We start from the raw sequence: 16938 nt of genomic DNA on the forward strand, positions 1-16938 counted from the left end.
GGATGATATAATCTTTACATTTTGAAAATTTTTGTTAGGAAACACTATGCCACAGTAGGCATCAGTCCCCCTTCTTTTTTTTTTTTTTTTGCCTAGTTTGTAATTTTCAGAGACTCATTGAAATTTCTGCTAATGTCAATAAGAATACAGTCATTTCTTATACCACTTACCAGGGTTGATGCTGATGCATATTGCTTCATTCTGTATCTGACCTGCCACTTTTTGTGATCTGCAGTTTGCTGTGATTTGGTAAGAGCTGGCATACACTGCCAACTCACAGCTGGTGTGTTGGGATTTAAAGGGCTTTGATGGGTTCCTTTCTGAGACTGCCACGCACTGGACTTTCACATCTACAACCACTTCACCTTCCATAGGTTGTTTCAGTATTTAATACTCTTTCTCTGAATGTAAGCAATAGACCCCCATTCCCACGATCCCCATTCCCGGACTCTCATTCCCGGTATCCCCATCCCGGCCTGTCCCGTCCCCGCGCACCCCGCCGCTGCGCCCTCCCGCCACCAGGGGGCGGGCCCGCCCGCCGGCGCGTTCTGCGCGCGCCCAGCACCGCCCCGGCCCCGCCCCCGCGCATGCGCGCCGCGCTGGGGCGGTCGGTCTGCGGAAGAAGAAGATGGCGGCGCGCTCAGTGTGCCGGGCGGGCAGCGCGGCCGGGCGGGCGTTGCTGTGGGGCCCGCGCCCCTCCGTGAGTCACCGCGCCCCGCGGGGGCAGCGCGGGGGAGAGCCCGGCCGCGCCGCGGGCGGCCCCGCGGTGCGGAGTGGCTGCCGGGCCCGCCTGTGTCCCGGCCGGGAAGGTCATGGGGACGCGGCGGGCGGTGGGAGCCCCCGACCCCGGAGCAGGGCAGGGCGGGCGGGGAGCAGCAGCGGCTGTCACTGTCACCCGGTGCGGGGCTTGCCACCGAGCCGCTCTCTGCCCGGTACTGGGGCGTGACCGGTTCGTGCGGCTTTTCCCTTGGGATTTCCCACCTCTTCAAACCTCTGAGTTCCCGGCCCTGCCGAGCGAACAGCCTGTTAGTAGTGATGACAGCCTTTATTTTTACAGGCAGCTTTATTGACTTTGACAAGGAAGCGAGGTGCTGCTACCTATGCCCAGACACTCCAGAATATCCCTGAGACCCAGGTCACCACCCTGGAGAACGGCCTCCGTGTAGCCTCAGAGGAGTCCAATCACCCAACCTGCACGGTAAGTTTAACATAAGTTAGGGGCTTATTTGAAACAATCAGCCTTGCCTAGCCTGCAACTGGTGTTCCAAAAGGGAACAAACCCCACTGCTTCTCTTTGTGAACAGGTGGGCTTAATACAGCAGCAGGAGACCCAGACTGGTGTTGTATTGTCTTTAGACAAGTTTTTGTGCTCTACAAATATGCTCAGCCTTTTGTATGAGCAATAAGTGAGCAGTAAAAGTTATCTCTGTGGCAAAACCAGATTTGGTGAAGCTGAGAGAGAAGAAGCCAAAATAGTGCAGGGAACAGTTGCTACTTTGTTCTTATTCTGGTTCTTGTAGTGTAACGTCTGTGGAGCAGACTTCTTGTCCTTGCTGCTGTGTTTGTGTCATTAGGATGCTGGTTGTTTTCCTCTCTGATGTTGGTACTGGCTGGTTTTGCTGCCAGGTGGGTGTGTGGATCGAGGCTGGGAGCCGCTATGAAGACTCGAAGACCAACGGGGCTGCTTTCTTTGTGGAGCACATGGCCTTGAAGGTGAGGATGTGTGCCAGGTCTGCACACATTCAGCTGCCCTGAATGTTCTGCCCATACATTGGCCTCTCATTTTGGAGGCTGTGGCTGTTGACTGAGGGTGTAAATCAGGTCACCCGAGTCCTAGAGTCTTTGCACACAGTATTAAAATAAGTCTAAAAAGGCATCTAACTTACGTGGTGCTTATTGGTTGAATGTGCAGCAACTTGCAAGCATGCATAAATTAAAAATAACTCTTATTTACTATTTGCTGGTTTTTCCTCTTAAAGGAAAAAATGCTGTAATTAAAAAGTGTGGCACATATAGAGCCCTGTGTTATGAAGCATTTTTCCTCAGGTTAGCACAGAGAGTTTAAAGCAGCATTTCCTGTTGCCATTTATTTTACTTCTCTTACTGGACTAGCAAAATTCAGAGGCTACAATTCTTGCTTTTCAAATTATGCAGGTGTCTGCTGAACAGGGCAGAAGACATCTAAGCCTGGGACTTGCTGACTCAAGTTCAGCCTGTGCCCTCATAGGCAACTACAGCATCTGGCTAGCTCTTTAAGAGATGGGCCCTGTGTTAGAAATAGTCTTCTGCATCTATTTATCTTCTTTTCTATGTCACTGCTTGGATAGCCAGAAACCTGTTTATTTTTGGTTTGGGCTTGTTGTTAGTTTACTTCCAGGGATGTGCTGTTCAAACACTTTTGTCTCAGCATAGGTTGTCTCCTTCCCTGCTGAGTTTGTGTTGGTTAGTGGTGATGACAGCCTTTATTTTTTCAGGCAGCTTTATTGTGTTTCAATAAACACAAGCTTTATTGGCAGTTTGTCTTGGTCTTTCAAAATACACTTCAGCCATCCTTTATCTAGAGGAAATAAACCAGGTATTAAATCTCCTGTCTTGTGCACCTGCCCTTGGCTTTTATGAATCACAAGACAGTGTTTATTGTTATTTTCATGCCTTTAATTCTGACCTAAAGGGAAGTTTGTTCATTTCATAGCTGAGTTTGTCTGGTTTCCTTTAGGGCACAAAGAAGCGCCCTGGCTCAGCCTTTGAGAAGGAAGTGGAGAGTCTGGGAGCTCACCTGAACGGGTACACCTCCCGTGAGCAAACTGCCTTCTACATAAAAGCCTTGTCCAAGGACATGCCCAAAGGTAGGATGGCCAGGGCAAAGTCTGATTGGGAGGTTAAGTAAGTGCATGTGCTTCTGTTTCTCATCCCCAAGCGGCTTTTCTATCAGCAGACCAGGACTGAAGTTGAAGCTGAGCAGTAAATTGGAGGTTCTGGTTGGTAGCTGAAGAGAGCAGTGCAGTGATGTGGTGCTTCGAGGCTGTGTGTTCATGTGTCCCTAAACCAAGGGTTCCAGTTATGTCAGGCTGCACTGCCTTGTCAGGAGGGAAGATGGGAGGGATTCACCAGTTTGTGGTTGTTTTATGGAGCTTAGCAACTGAGGTCAGCAAGAGCTGCTCTGTGAGGAGTCCTCAGTGCAGCTCTTGCAGGTGCTCCTCATGCTCTGTACTGGCTCCCTTCTCTGGCTCGGTTTTGGGCGGAGGCAGTGATTTGAGTAAGGGCCTTACTGTAGACATGGGGTGTGCTGTAAGCATCACAAACTCTCTGTGAAGATTCAGTGTGTATCTGGAAGAGAGCCTGCTTCACCTTCTGCAGATGTAGTCTGCACTCTGCTGGTGAGGGTGCTTGGCAAGCTGGTTTGGAGCCTTCTTGCTAAACCAGTGTTGTTTGTTCCTCCCAGATGCTTTGGGAATGGGTAGCACTCAGCTCTGTTATGTTGCATGCCCTCCTCCTCATGGTTTTTGCTCACTCCTGTGTGTTTCCTTTCAGCAGCACTGGGTAGCAGTCAGGCAGTGGGATGCTAACTTAGGAATTGTGTTGCAGCTGTAGAGCTTCTGAGTGACCTTGTGCAGAACTGTGCACTGGAGGATTCTCAGATCGAGAAGGAGCGTGTTGTCATCCTTCAGGAGTTGAAGGAAATGGACAGCAACCTGGCAGATGTCACCTTTGATTACCTTCATGCCACTGCTTACCAGGGGACTTCGCTGGCCCACACCGTTGAAGGGACCACAGACAACATCAAGTGAGCAGCAGGCTGGATGTGGTGCACAGCCTTGGGGTGCAGCCTGTGGGGTGCAGTGATGACTGCAGTGTATACATGGAGGTGATCTGAGCCTGTGGGCTTCTCCTTGTGCCCTGACTCTGTTTTCCCCATTGGCACTGGTGAAAGTGTAATGCTGCAGGCATTCCTTAGAGCCACCCCATGCAAGCCCTTCCTGAGGCTGGTAGGGACAGGTTGAACCTTCTCCCATACTTCTCAGTTTGTTAGAAAAATTAGAGAGCTAGGGATGCTAATTAAAGCAGTGGCCTTGTGTTAGCTCAGTGACTGGGTTCAGTATTCTCCAGTCTGTATTGAAGTCTATCTTGAACTCTCCATCTTGGCTGCTGGTTCCTGTTCTTTATGTTCTAGAATTAGAGTACAGGGCAAACACAGTACATAGTGCAGTCTTGCTTCTAAAAAGCATTGTTACCCTGCAGCCAAGACAGTCATTGCTGTCTCTGCACTGTGAACTTGCTTCTTTTAAGCCTCTCATTCCTGCAGAGTTGGAAATGCTGATGCTCTGGATCTCTGTGTTCTTTCCAGGAGGATGACTCGAGGAGATCTGGCTTCATATGTTGATACTCACTTCAAGGCACCTCGTATGGTCCTGGCAGCTGCTGGAGGTAACTTCTAGATCCTTGTAATCCTGGGAAGCCTCGGTATTTTCATGTGATCAGACTTGTCTCATATCACTAATGTAAAATCAGATAATTTTGTTAAATTAGTCTGTTTTAAGACTGAAGATCTCTCTCTTTATCATTGCCAGGTATTTCCCACAAAGAACTGGTAGATGCAGCTAAGCAGCACTTCACTGGGGCACCTTTTACATCCAAGGGGGATTCTGTGCCTGCCCTCAAGCGCTGTCGCTTCACAGGGAGTGAGGTAAATTTGTTTTGGTCTCCATCAAAACGAGCAGCTGTTGCCCAGCTGTGGAATGAATGTGAAAGCAATTAGAGCTGCTTCTCAGGGGAAAAGTCTGTTCATTTGTGTCAGAGAAGCTGATGATGCACCATCTTGGTAGTGCTCCCATGTTCTCTTCTTGGGGATTATTGCCACGTGTTGGGTTTTAGATGGGACCCAAACCCATTAGGAGTGTGAGGCTATTGCTTATATGATCTACTACAAAACTCACATCAGAACAGCTGGTTTGTGTTCAGTTCTGCCTGGGATTCTTTTATTTCACTGGAATAACATTAAGTGCCCCAGTTTGTCAGCCTGGCATTGCAGCAGGCTGCAGACAGATCACAGTGTTGATGCAGTTCTCCCCCACTCTTTGATGATTTTCCAGATCCGTGCCAGAGATGATGGTCTGCCCCTTGCCCATATTGCTCTTGCTGTGGAGGGGCCAGGATGGGCTGATCCAGACAACGTGGTCCTCAACGTGGCTAATGCTATCATAGGGCGCTACGACCGCACTTTCGGAGGTGGGAAGGTAAGAGTTGTGAGTGCAACAAGGAGAGCCTGGAGCCTTTTCATGTGAAGTATTATGGAGAATGTGCTTTTTTATTATGGTGGATGTGCTTTAGGAGAGGCTGTTGTGGTTGGCTTCCAACTGTGAAGGGGTTAGGAGCCTGGAAAGTAGAATAGAAGTGTAATCAAGGCTAATCCAGGACAGTTCTTGAGAGGTGATGCCGGCAAATGAACTGAACCTTTTGTGCAAGAGGTGTAGGCTGGTGAATTCACAGCAGCTTGTTCCCACCCTCACAACTAACCACTCGGTGGGGGTGGTGATGGAAGCAGGACAGAATACTCTACAGTCCCATGATGCAAGCTTGTCTTACCACTGCAGAGCAAATGGAACTTGTTTAAAACCTCAGTATTGCATCCATTATTGTCTGAAATATGTCTGGCCTGTATGTCTGTGCTAACCCCTGCTGCTGGGAGACCTTGTCCTTCTCATTTTTTTCCACTCCTGCGGTGGTGTGCATACCAGCTTTTCATCTGCAGCTGGGAAAGGAAGTGGTTCTGCTGGATGGACTCCTAGGCCATTGTCTGTGGCTTTTCCAGCAGTGATTCTCATCTGTTGACCACATGAAGGCTCTAAATTAAGCTCTCCTTCAGCAAAGTGTTCCGCTCTGTCTTGTCTATGGTCTTTGTGAAAACAGCTCAGTGGGAAAGAATTTGAGCTGTGAGGAAACTGAAAATGAAATGGCTGACAGCATCTCCTTATTTACAGAATCAGTCTAGCAAGCTGGCTACGCTTGCTGTGGAGCATAATCTCTGCCACAGTTTCGAGCCATTCAACACCTGCTACTCTGACACCGGCCTCTTCGGTTTCCATTTTGTTTCTGATCCTCTCTCCGTAGATGATATGATGTTTTGTGCTCAGGGAGAGTGGTAAGTACAACTTTGGCACAAACTGGTGTTCAAGATCTGAGCCTCTTGTAGGAGACTGAGCTGCTGGGGGAGCATATTAGATTTACAGAGAGCTGTGTCTCTTTATGAACTTCTTGATAATGTGCATTCTGGTTAAGTGATCCTGTAAGTAGTTTCTGTAAATCTCTAAGAATGTGGCTTTTGAGGAGTTGTTTTAGTCCCTTAGGGCTCCTCTGGTCTTTTGTTCATGCTTTCAAGTATTAGCACTGAGGCTTTGGGGCTTTTTATATACAAGTGAGATCATTCCTTAGACAAGGCTTTCCTGGGTGCCCAAGAGATTTATCTCCATTGTCTTGTTAAGCCTGAGCAAAGCAGGCAGAGTTCCTGCTGCTCAGGCTCTTGTCTTGTGGCTGATGAATGACCTGCTGCTGGAATCATGCCAGTGTTTGGGAGCCTTCTGGCTGTCCATCTTATTGTGTCCATGAACCAGTTCAAGGCTACATCTGAGCTACAAGCCACTCTGTGTGGAGCAGGTGGAGTGAGCCCTTGCCCCAGAGACATGGCCCATTGGCAGGAGAAGAAGGGATGTAGCAGCTGGGGTCCAGACAGACTGTGGAGCTGTCTTGTTCTTTCAGCATCAGTTTCCATAGCAGCTTGCCATGCATGGGAATGGCTGACACGCCTTCCCTCTCCTGTGATAGGGCAGTGCACAGCACGTGCTGCTGGGCAAGCCAGAGCCAGCACCGGGGCTGCTGAACCTCTGAGTGTAACTCAGCGTGTATCCTGCTGGCTGAATCCCCTGCCTGTGTGCTGGAGCTCTGCCTCCTGCTGCTCTGTGGAGATCCAGGATGAATGTCAGCCTGCAAGACAAGTGGTGTTGCTAACAGCTTATTTTTGAGGAGACTGGGAAAGGGAGGAATTCATGTTCTGTCTGAGCAGACAAACATCTTAACAGTTTTCATCATCTTCCATGTCTTCTCCAGGATGCGTTTGTGCACCAGTACCACAGAGTCAGAAGTGACAAGAGCCAAGAACTATCTCCGAAATGCCATGGTGGCTCAGCTGGATGGTATGTTCTGGTTGATGGATTGACCACTGTGCAGCTTTCAGAGCGTTTCTGCTTGAGGTTCTCCTGGGGAGCAGGACCTGTGCTAAAGATTACAGTTCTGCTGGCAGGCACTAGGCGGAACTTCCTTTTCCTGCTCCACACTCCTCCTGCCACGTTGTCAAAGCTGCTGACCCCAGCCTTTTGTGCTCCCAGGAGTGACATACTGCTGGTGACCTAAGAACTGAGACCCTCAAACTGGCCTGCCTTGGCTCTAACACTTGGGAGACAAGTAAAGAAATCTGTGTATCGTGTAGCTCCTGCTGGAGCTGCATAGAGTGGGAATTAGAACTGTGCTTTGTTAGCAGAGGGTTTAATGCTTAGACTTTCTACTCTGTGCTTTGGCTGATGATCAGGCTGTGCAATTCTGGAAGGCTTCTTGGTGCACTGACCATGCAATATCTTCAACATCCAGGTACCACACGAGTGTGTGAGAATATTGGAAGCCATCTCTTGCACTACGGGCGCCGTATCCCTCTGGAGGAGTGGGATGCCAGGATTTCTGTAGGTATCCATTTGTTTTGGCTGGTATACCTGAGCATGGTTAGTGTCAGCATTGTCTGGCCTTAGTCTGCTGCAGTAACACTGCAGTAACATGTGGCTTACTTATCCCTTAATCAACTGCCTGGAGTCAGTCCAGTGGTTATCCTGCTGACACTGATGTAACTGTCAGAATCTCTGGCTTAGACACAGTGTACACTGTGTCCCTGTGACTGGAGTCAGTCCATCCCAAGAAGAGGGCATACAATTGTGTTAAGCAGCACAACCTGAAATTCCTGTGACAGTTTTCCTAGTGGTGTCCCACACCTAGTTTGTGGAATTTCTGCAGCCACTCTATTGCTTAGAAGACTTCTGATTTTGGTCTTGTCTTGTGTACCCCCAGGAGAATGCACTGTGTAGGGACGTTAGCCATCCTTGCAGGCAGAGCTGGGCAGTTCATGCAATTGGCTCCAAGGGTCTGATTGTATCTTTTAATGATCTTGATATGTAATGGCAGCAGTTAGCTGCAACTCTGAGAAGTGTAGATCTGCTGGAAGAGTCATTAATTGCTTGTTGGATCTTTTTTAGGCCGTTGATGCAAAAATGGTGAGAGATGTGTGCAGTAAATACATCTATGACAAATGCCCGGCAATTGCAGCAGTTGGTGAGTAGTAGGTGACAATCAGTACACACTTAAAAAACAAGGCAGGGCGAGAGCTGAGTGGAATTGTTACAGGCAGTCCTCATGTGTCTGTCCTGACTCGTTAAGCCACTCTGGTTCTTCACTGATACGCTCCTGCCTGTGCACATGAGGTGTGCCAAGGCACATTTGCCACGAGATCAGACTTGCAGGTGATGGAGATGCAGTGGCAGTGAGCTGCTGGCTGTCCTCCCACCTCTGCCTGCTGTGGAGCTGTGACTAAGACTGGGAGTCCTGTAGCTGGGTGCGGGCCCAGCACGTCTGCCAGGTGTCCTTACCCTGGGGTCAGGGTGGTTTATGTAAGGGAAGTGAAGGGACCTGATTCTCCTGTGCTGCTCTGGCATGTCTGTCTGGCCAAGGACAAATTCCTTTCGGAAAACCTGCCTAAGCAGCTCAGCTCTGCTGCCTCCTTCCTGTGTGTTGAGAATTCCCCTCCTCCTTGCAGCTGTTTCCTCTGGCCTTCAAAGTGGAGCAGGCTGGAAAAGGGAGACAGTGTTTGAGCAGGAAGTTGAAATGTTGAAATGACTTGGTGGTTCCCTGTATTTGATACCTGTATGGGAGCTGTACTGAGCATTGTGGGGCAATGTGAGAAAACACTTATTCTGTCAGGAGCTGGTATCTGCTAGTTTTCCTGATGCAAGTTTGAGCTGTAGTTACCTGGTTTTGTGCAGAGCTGCTGTGGATTGCAGGCACAGGCTGCTCTGCCACCATCTGCTGTAAAAACCATAAGAAACTGTAGAGGGATTTTTTAGCTGTGTCTCAAAGTAACTTTACTCTGTTCACTCAGGTCCCATTGAGCAGCTCTTGGATTACAACCGCCTCCGCAGTGCCATGTACTGGGTCCGTCTCTAGGATGTGTTGCCTGCAGATTGGAAATAATGAAGCTGTGGACTGTGCCAGGTTCCCTCTGGCTCTGAATGTCCTGGGCACCACGGGCAAGCTGAGTCTATTCAAAGCATCTGTCTTCTCTGTGTTAAATGTATAAAAATAAATACATCCTATGTGGAGTTGGTTCTGCTGGTAGTCAGCTGTTCTTCCTGGGTGGTTTGTGTAGACAGTGTTAAAAGTGCCAAACTGGGGAGATGGGATGTGAGGAGCTGGAGCTGTTGATAGGCTAACATCTGTCCAGAGGGGCTATGTTATAATAACCTATATGATTCTATATGGACATGTGGTACCTCTCATCTTAAGCTTCCTGGTTATCTGTAAACCAGCTCAGCAATGAGCAGAGATTATTGTGTAGTGGTGGTGTTGGACTACACATTCCTCTTTTACTCTCCATGCAGTCAGGCTCAGCTAGGCAATAACTGAGAACCTTCTTACTGGCCTGTACTCTTAAGATAATCTCTAGGCCTGAGTAGTTGGAAGAGCTACCCAGCCCTGCCTTTCTGGTGTTAAACTGGTTGTTACTCCGTTGTCTTGCCTCTGGGAAGTTGGAACATGGAACAGAAAGCTGAGCAAGGGGGATGGAGAAGTTTCCCACCAGGTGGCACTAGCCTGTCACAGCTACCTTGGAAGCTGCAAGGTATTCCTGTTTGATTTTTCTCTTTGGGATAAATGTTTCTGAGGTTCTCATTTAATTTCCAGGTTCTGCCCTGACAAGGGAGATTTAAAAATAATGTAGAAGTTTCTCAGAGTTAGTCATTACACTTGAGACTAATCCAGTGTACTAAATAATTTGTGCTGAATCTGGATTCTTGATCAGAGAGTCAGTGTGTCTGAGCCCATTGCATATACTAGGCAAGTTTGAAACTGTTAAATGCTCTTGATGCAATTTGGGTTTAACTATTGTCACAAGCTCTGGCTTGTTACAAGTGCACTGAGGGCTGAACAACTAAACAAGCTCACTTATGCCTCCAGCCTTGTGGAAGCAGTAAATGGTTCTGTCTTGGTTTTGTGACTGCAATCAGACTGTAATCCTCTTTTATCTTCCATTGCTATATATTTTCCCCTCTTGGTTAATTTTCCAAAGTGTTATGCAGTTGGTGAGAAATACAAGGAAAGAGATCCTTGCTTAGCATTTCCTACAAGTTTTCTTCTTTGGAGGTATCTCTTTGGGAATGTATGTTTTCCTTGAGTAATTAATTCCTCAGGCTCTCCTCTACTAGTTTATTCTAGGAACACATTCAGACCCCTCAGCAACGGATGCTTTCCAAATTGCTCTGTTTTTCTGGAAAAGCAGCTGCCTGTGCTGAGCCTTGCTCCCAGCACTTCAGCAAGGACCAACTCCTGACCAAAGGCTGCAGCTCTGCTAGGCTGCTGGCTTATGCAGCCTTTAATGGATTTTGTAGATGCTTTTGCCATGTAGAACTCTGAGTATCTGGGCTGATCTGGATGAGAAACCATGCCCTGGTGAGTGGCACTGGATGCAGAGGACTGTTGGGTGCCTGTTAAGAGTTAAGGCTGAGCTGTGCCCAGGATGTTGGCACTTTCAGGCTGCAGTTGTGGTGGCACTGTGCCTTGTAGTGCCTGTTGTGTTTGTGTGCTGTGGCAGTCCATGCTTCCAGAAACATGAGCGTCTCACCAGCTCCAAGGATTGAGAGGTTTGCCATATTATTTTTTCCTTGGTAAACAACAATTGTGGATGTAAAAGGTGGGAAAGGGAAGCCCATTCAGGAGTCAAGTGTTCCTGCTTGGCAAAGGCACCATGCTTTGAGCCTTATCAGGGGCTTGGGAAGTGTAACCTGGAATTGGTGCAGAGTCATTAAGCATTTGGCAGCCGAGTGCTTTGATACTGGAGGAACTGAAGCTCTGATCTCATTGGCAGGTCTCTTGCTTTTGGAGGTGTTTCTGTTCCTCCACCAGAGTATCCAAACTGGGAAATGTCTGGCATGGCAGAAGTGTCCTATCTCAGCTTTTCCTGAACCTTGAAAAAGAGATCTTTTGCTGGACCTCTCCCCCTTCCCTCCCCGCAGTTTCCGCTGCCCAGTGAAGGACAGTGCCAGAGGATGGAGTTGGAACCATCCCTAGAAGCATCCCAAGTTCACTGTAACTGGAGATGGCCTGGGTGACCTAATAAATCTGTTTCCTGGCTCCATGGACAATGCAGGATTGTTCAGTGGGGCTCTTTGACCAGTTTAGTTTTCAATGGCTTAAGTGTTTTATTTTGCTACTTGGAAGGTTACTTGGGATCCCATTAGTCTGTGCTGATAAATTTAGCCTAGTGTATGGATTGGCCTTTGCTCCCTCCCCTCCTGCATGGTTTTACCCTCTCCAGATTAAGTCCCCTCTTTCAAGCTATTGTGGTTTTTTACTCCATGACACCTTGGCATTCCATCTGTTGGCTGCTAAAGGAGATTTGGAAAGGAGGATACTCTGTGCACCCCGTGCAAGGCTGTGCAGTTTCCTGCACAGGATTTCAGTGGCTTGTCTCCACTACACAGAGCTATTCCAGGAATGTAAATCTAGCAGTGAAAATGGTGAGTGCTCACTAGAGCCCTGTGCTGAGTGCTCCATGTTGTCCTGGTCTCTGCAGGGAGAGCTGCTGGTACCCCCAGTGCAGGGCTGCAGGGCCCAGCAGATGTACAGGGTGGATCTGCTGTGGAGCAGGCAGCCCCTTTGATATGTGAGATGCTTGTTTGTGATTCGGGTGCTTGCCAAGAGAGGGGCCACAGCAGCCAATTGTCAAGAGTTGCCTCACCTGAGCTAATTACCCACCCTGGAAAGTACAGTTGATACTCATCATGGGTGCTGAGCCAAGCCTGTCCTGGGGAAGCAGGGAGCTGCAGGGAGTCTTTCACAGAAATGAGAGGCTTGGAGCTGTGCCATTCCTTGGTGCCAGAGAGCTTTTGGGAGGAGAGCCCACAGCCCTCTGGGCCTGCTTCTCTACCTGCTGTCCTGCTAAGGCTGGTGAAAAATGGCAGTGGGAGCCATAGGTGAGTGGGGTTTAGAAGGCAGGGCAGCTCTGTAGTGTCTTGTGTTGCTGGAGCCTTGCTGTGCTCAGCCCCCTGCTGCAGGGATTGACTGAGGTGTTGGCATGGCTGTGAGCAGGGGCTTTCTCCCCCATCCAGCCCCTGTCTAGTGTGGTTTGCCCAGGAAAGGGATGGGTTCTCCCTGTGATGATGTCACTCAGGGGGGCTGCAGGATTGCCAGGCTGAGGGAAGTACCTGGTGCTTGGTAGTGCTGACCAGGACTCCTGCACTTCACTGCTGAGACTCTCACCAGGAGAGAGGAACAGTGAGCAGTGGTATCTGGACACATATCCAGCAATCCTGTTTCCTATTTGGGAAAGGAAATGCCTCGTGTAAAGCTTTTAGTGTATTCATTGCGTGGAAAAGCAGTGGACAAAAGGCCCATCCAGGCCTGACTGCCAGCAACAGCCATCCCAGGCTGCCGTGAGGCACGAGGCATGGTGGCAGGAGCTGCCTTTGTCTGCACTGGTGTGCCTGGAAGGGCTGAGCTGCAGCCCTGAACACCCTCATTAAAAGCTGCTTTACCCCACACGCCATCCAAAAAGGTTGGATGGTTCTCACTTTTCCATGCGAGTCTCTGCTTTCCTGTCTTTTCCCCTTATACATTTTCCTTCCTCGGGGCTGTGAGGTTTTAGTGGGGCTGCCAGGCTGAGGTTTGGCTTTGTTGCCCATTCAGACCATCACTGGGGATGCCCAGAAAAGCTGTTTGAAATGTGGGGTGTGGAGAAGGATCTGCCCAGGAATGGAAAATGGAGCTGCTGGGATGGCAGCCTGGGGAGCTCCCAGCCCTGATCTGTGGGAGCAAGAGGGATTTTTTTCTGTACTAAGAGGTGTCAACAGTACCTGTGCTGGATCACCTGCCAGGTGCCCTGGAGACACTGCTCCTGCTCAGTGTCCCACCATCCACTGCTGAGCCTCTGCCATGATCTGGGGTTATTTAAGGCTCCATATCCTGCTGTAGTGGGAGAGCTGCACAGCCAGGACAGCATGAGGACAATGAAGGAAGCAGGATTAAATGCCTGAAGCAAGGTTTGAGCAAGGCTTAAGATACTGAAAGAGGAGCTTGAATATCTGAGTGCTGTTCCTGGTTCCACCAAGAGCCTGCAGTGTGACATGGGGCATTCAGGTTTTCGGGGCACTGTGTTAAGATGGGTGCTGACACCAGGTGCAATGCACAGAAATAAAGCTGCTCCCCATGCACTGCCCTCAGGACACAGTGACTGAGGTGTGCAAAGCATTTTGTAAAGCAGCCCCAGTACTGTGCACTGCTTTCTGCTTTGCATGTGACTTTTATTCCGAGTAGGCATTTGGATTATGCTCTGAAGGGAATGTGCTGCTTATCTTTGATTTGTTATATTTAGGGAAGAATGAGTTGGCTCTTCTGGAGGGGATTTTTTTCTTCCTCATTTGAATGTTTAATCTAGGGAACTACAGTGATGTTGCTTCAAGATTTAGCAGTGGATGTATTTCAGCTTCAGGAAAGTGCACTCTGAGTTTATCGGGGTGCACTGTAGGGCTCAGCATTGTGCAGATTCCTGTGTACCAAACCCATGGCCCCCATTCAGGTCATGTCACTCTTGAGCAAAGCTCAGAGTGATGGAGAAACAGGCTCAGTGCTACTCATGGAACATGGAGGGTGGGATTTCCAGGTAGGGATAACTGCCCGTGCCAGGGGGTGTCTCACAGGGAGCTTGGTGCAGAGTGGCTCTAGGAACTGGAGCAGCATGTGTCTGTGGCAAGTTCCTGCCTCTGCTCCCCTGGCACAAAGAGCCTGCCAGGGGGAGGAGATGGCAGGTGAGTGTGCTTGAGTTTTGGGCACCCCAGCTCCACGTGGCAGTTCTGCTTTTTGCACCCCTTCCCCCCGCTGCCTGCTGCGAGGCTGGAGGTCCCTGCTGCCCCTGGCTGCTGTCCACTCTGGTTCTGTGGCTTCCCCTGCTTTGTTTACTGCTGTTCCAGATGTGCAGCACTTGGCAGGAGCCCCTATGACGTGGGAACACAAGTATCTCCTGTTCCTGCCTCGCACGCGCAGCACTGACTCACAGGTGACCTTGCCCCAGCCCTGCTGAGGGGGATGGAGGATGAGATCCTCACGGTTCAAGGTGAGTCCTGAAGGTGGTGAGGGGGCACAGACAGGATGCTGTGCTCTTCCCTTCTTGGTGGCCACACAGAGGGGTGCAGAGGTGCTGGTGATGTGGTTTCTGCAAGGACCTGGAGCTCTGAGAGCCCCTAAGTTGTCACTGCTCTGGGGATGCACTGCGTGGATGCAGATCGTGCCCCACCGCCATTGGGACCCCCACCTGTGCTGCTCAGCCCTCCCCTGGAGCTCCCCAGCACCCTGCCCCACAGCTGTGGGGTCCCTGTGTGGGATGGACGTGTCCACCCGCCCCGTGCCATCCTGGTGACGCCCTCCTGCTCCACGAGATGTGAAATCATCCAGGGGAGGTCTGGGGAGGGAGGAGTTCCCATGGTGACAGACAGCGATTCACCCGGCAGGGCAGGGCGGGTACTTCGTCCTTTTTATTCCTTTCTTCTGGAGTCGGGCACCCAGCCAAGGAGCTGAAGGAGCAATGGCACAGCCTCGCGGGGGAGAGACACAGGGCAAGTCTGGTCTCGTGAACTGCATTAATCCCTCTGGAGCAGCTTCCCCTGCAGCCTGGCTGCTGCCCCACACGTAGGGGTGAGCCTGACCCTTCCTGCAGTGTTGATCCCCTGGGTGCTGGCTCCCTGCAGTTTCCTCAGCACCCCAACAGACTGACAAACAGACCTTGATCCTCCTTCCCATGGATCATCGGTCATGTGTGAAACATTCAGGGCAGTATCCTGCAGCTGCTGGGGATCCAACACTGTTAGCCAACACACCCTGCTATGGGCAAGTGTGGGTAAAAGAGCTTTGTGCCATCCACGTGCCTTTATCAGTGCCCAAGGCTGCAAAAACCCCTTACCCAGAAGCTGCAGCATGGCCCAAACTCTCCAGGGGTAAGAACCCCTTCCTGAGCCCCTGCCTGTCCCAGGTAAGGCCCCTGCCACACCCAGATGTGAGCTGTGCCATCCCCTCCCTGGGAGCACTGCCTGCAGGTCCTTGCTGGGCTGCATGTCCCAGATCCCCTTGTGCAAGCAGCAGCCAAACCCCAGGAGAGTGGGACAGGGGCTCTTTCATGAGCCGTGCCAGAAATTTATATAGAGCTGCAGGTAGTTTTTGGGGGGGTTGATGCAGATTGTGAAACACTTGAATAGAGGCAGAGAGGAAGCATTGAGCAACCACCCTGTCCTCCCAGCCATCAGGCCTGCATCCCAGATGCAGAAGTGGGGAAGTGAGAGCAGGATCATGCAAAAGAGGAGTGAGAGAGGGACAGCCTTTCCTTGGCACAGGGGCTGTGAGAAATCTGGGTTTGGAGAGATGAGGTGGGCAAACTCCTTGTGCAGCTCCAGAGTGTGAGTCTCTTGCTGTCACTTGTGAGCACAAGCTGGTGTGTTGCTCTGCCAGGGCCAGTGGAACCAGAGCCTGTGGGCTGGCAGCAGGAGGGACTGAGCACAAGGCATTAGTGACTGGTTATTGCCATGTCTTGGGAAGGCAGTGTCAGTCCACTGCGAGCTGTGTGCAGCAGCAGGGTCCAGCATGTCCATCCTTGAGGGTCGGGATAGCCAAGGTACTCCTCCCCTGGGAATACAGCTATCCTGAGCTATCCTGAGCTCCGGCAGCCAGGGAGGCATCTGTTGTTGCCATTGAAAGGAAGAACAAATATACCCAGCCCCATCAAGCTGTGCGAAGTCCCTGCAAGGAGCAGCTCCTTGCAGCACAGCTGGCAGCATCCCTGGAACAGCTCCAGCTCCCTGGGCCCACATGCTGCCTCTCTGCCTTTCTTCCCCCCTGCTTGGCCATTGCTGTGAGCCCCTGTCACCACCCTACTCCTCCCCAGCACCCCATGCCATGCTGCTGCCTTCTCCTGCAGGTTCTCCGGGGGCTCCCAGGGCTGGGTTAGCCTGCAGCTGGCCTTGTGTCCATAGGTGCTGTGCTGGGAGCTGGGCAACTGCTGTTTCCTAGAAAAGCTCAACATTAGGCACAGAACAGATTCCATGTGCAGGGAAGGTGGTGCTGCCTTGTCCACCTAGCCCTGTACCATCTGCTCCCAGCAGTGCTGGGAAGGATGGATGGGGCAGCCATGGCTTCATGGTGCTTGTCCCACTCTTATAGGGAGTGGAGATGGTGCCAGGTTTGGGAACTGATGGGCAGCTTGTCCCCACATGTGACAGGAGCTGCTGTGTTCCCCCTGCAGGTCTGGGCTCTGGCCTGGCCTCCTGCAGACAGCCCTGGCCTGGTTGCTCCCGTGTGCCCCTCCAGTCCCCTGAAGCTGTGGTGCCCCTGGAAGCCAAATGTGGGGCAGAGCACCCGGCAAGGCCAGGAGCAGCCCCTGCTGTGGCAGCCCCCGGCAGGGCCTGAGCAGTCCCATGTGTCACACACCTCCTCGGAGGGATGCTGGTGAGGCCGGAGGCGCCCAGAGGCGCGGGTGGCACCGTGCTGGTTGCAGGTAAGATGATTTCCTGGCTTTCCCCGGCGCTCTAGGGAAGCGCCAGTGACCCGGCCTCGCCCCGAGCTGCTCTCCCAGCTGCAGGAATGCCACCTTTC

At 51.0% G+C, this 16938-nt stretch overlaps 1 protein-coding gene across 1 annotated transcript; it reads left to right on the top strand.

Annotated features, from left to right (window-relative positions):
- Positions 1–595: 595 nt before the first annotated feature.
- On the top strand, positions 596–9410 carry LOC118691748 (cytochrome b-c1 complex subunit 1, mitochondrial). Its single transcript, XM_036391145.2, has 13 exons — positions 596–700; positions 1058–1198; positions 1627–1713; positions 2717–2846; positions 3586–3784; positions 4346–4425; positions 4569–4684; positions 5091–5234; positions 5979–6139; positions 7102–7187; positions 7639–7727; positions 8292–8367; positions 9191–9410. Exons 1-13 carry the CDS (start codon positions 629–631, stop codon positions 9253–9255), a joined length of 1446 nt encoding a protein of 481 aa, XP_036247038.1. The 5' UTR covers positions 596–628; the 3' UTR covers positions 9256–9410.
- Positions 9411–16938: the final 7528 nt, after the last annotated feature.

Source organism: Molothrus ater, chromosome 11 (genome assembly GCF_012460135.2).
Source record: "Molothrus ater isolate BHLD 08-10-18 breed brown headed cowbird chromosome 11, BPBGC_Mater_1.1, whole genome shotgun sequence".
Lineage (NCBI taxonomy): Eukaryota > Metazoa > Chordata > Aves > Passeriformes > Icteridae > Molothrus > Molothrus ater.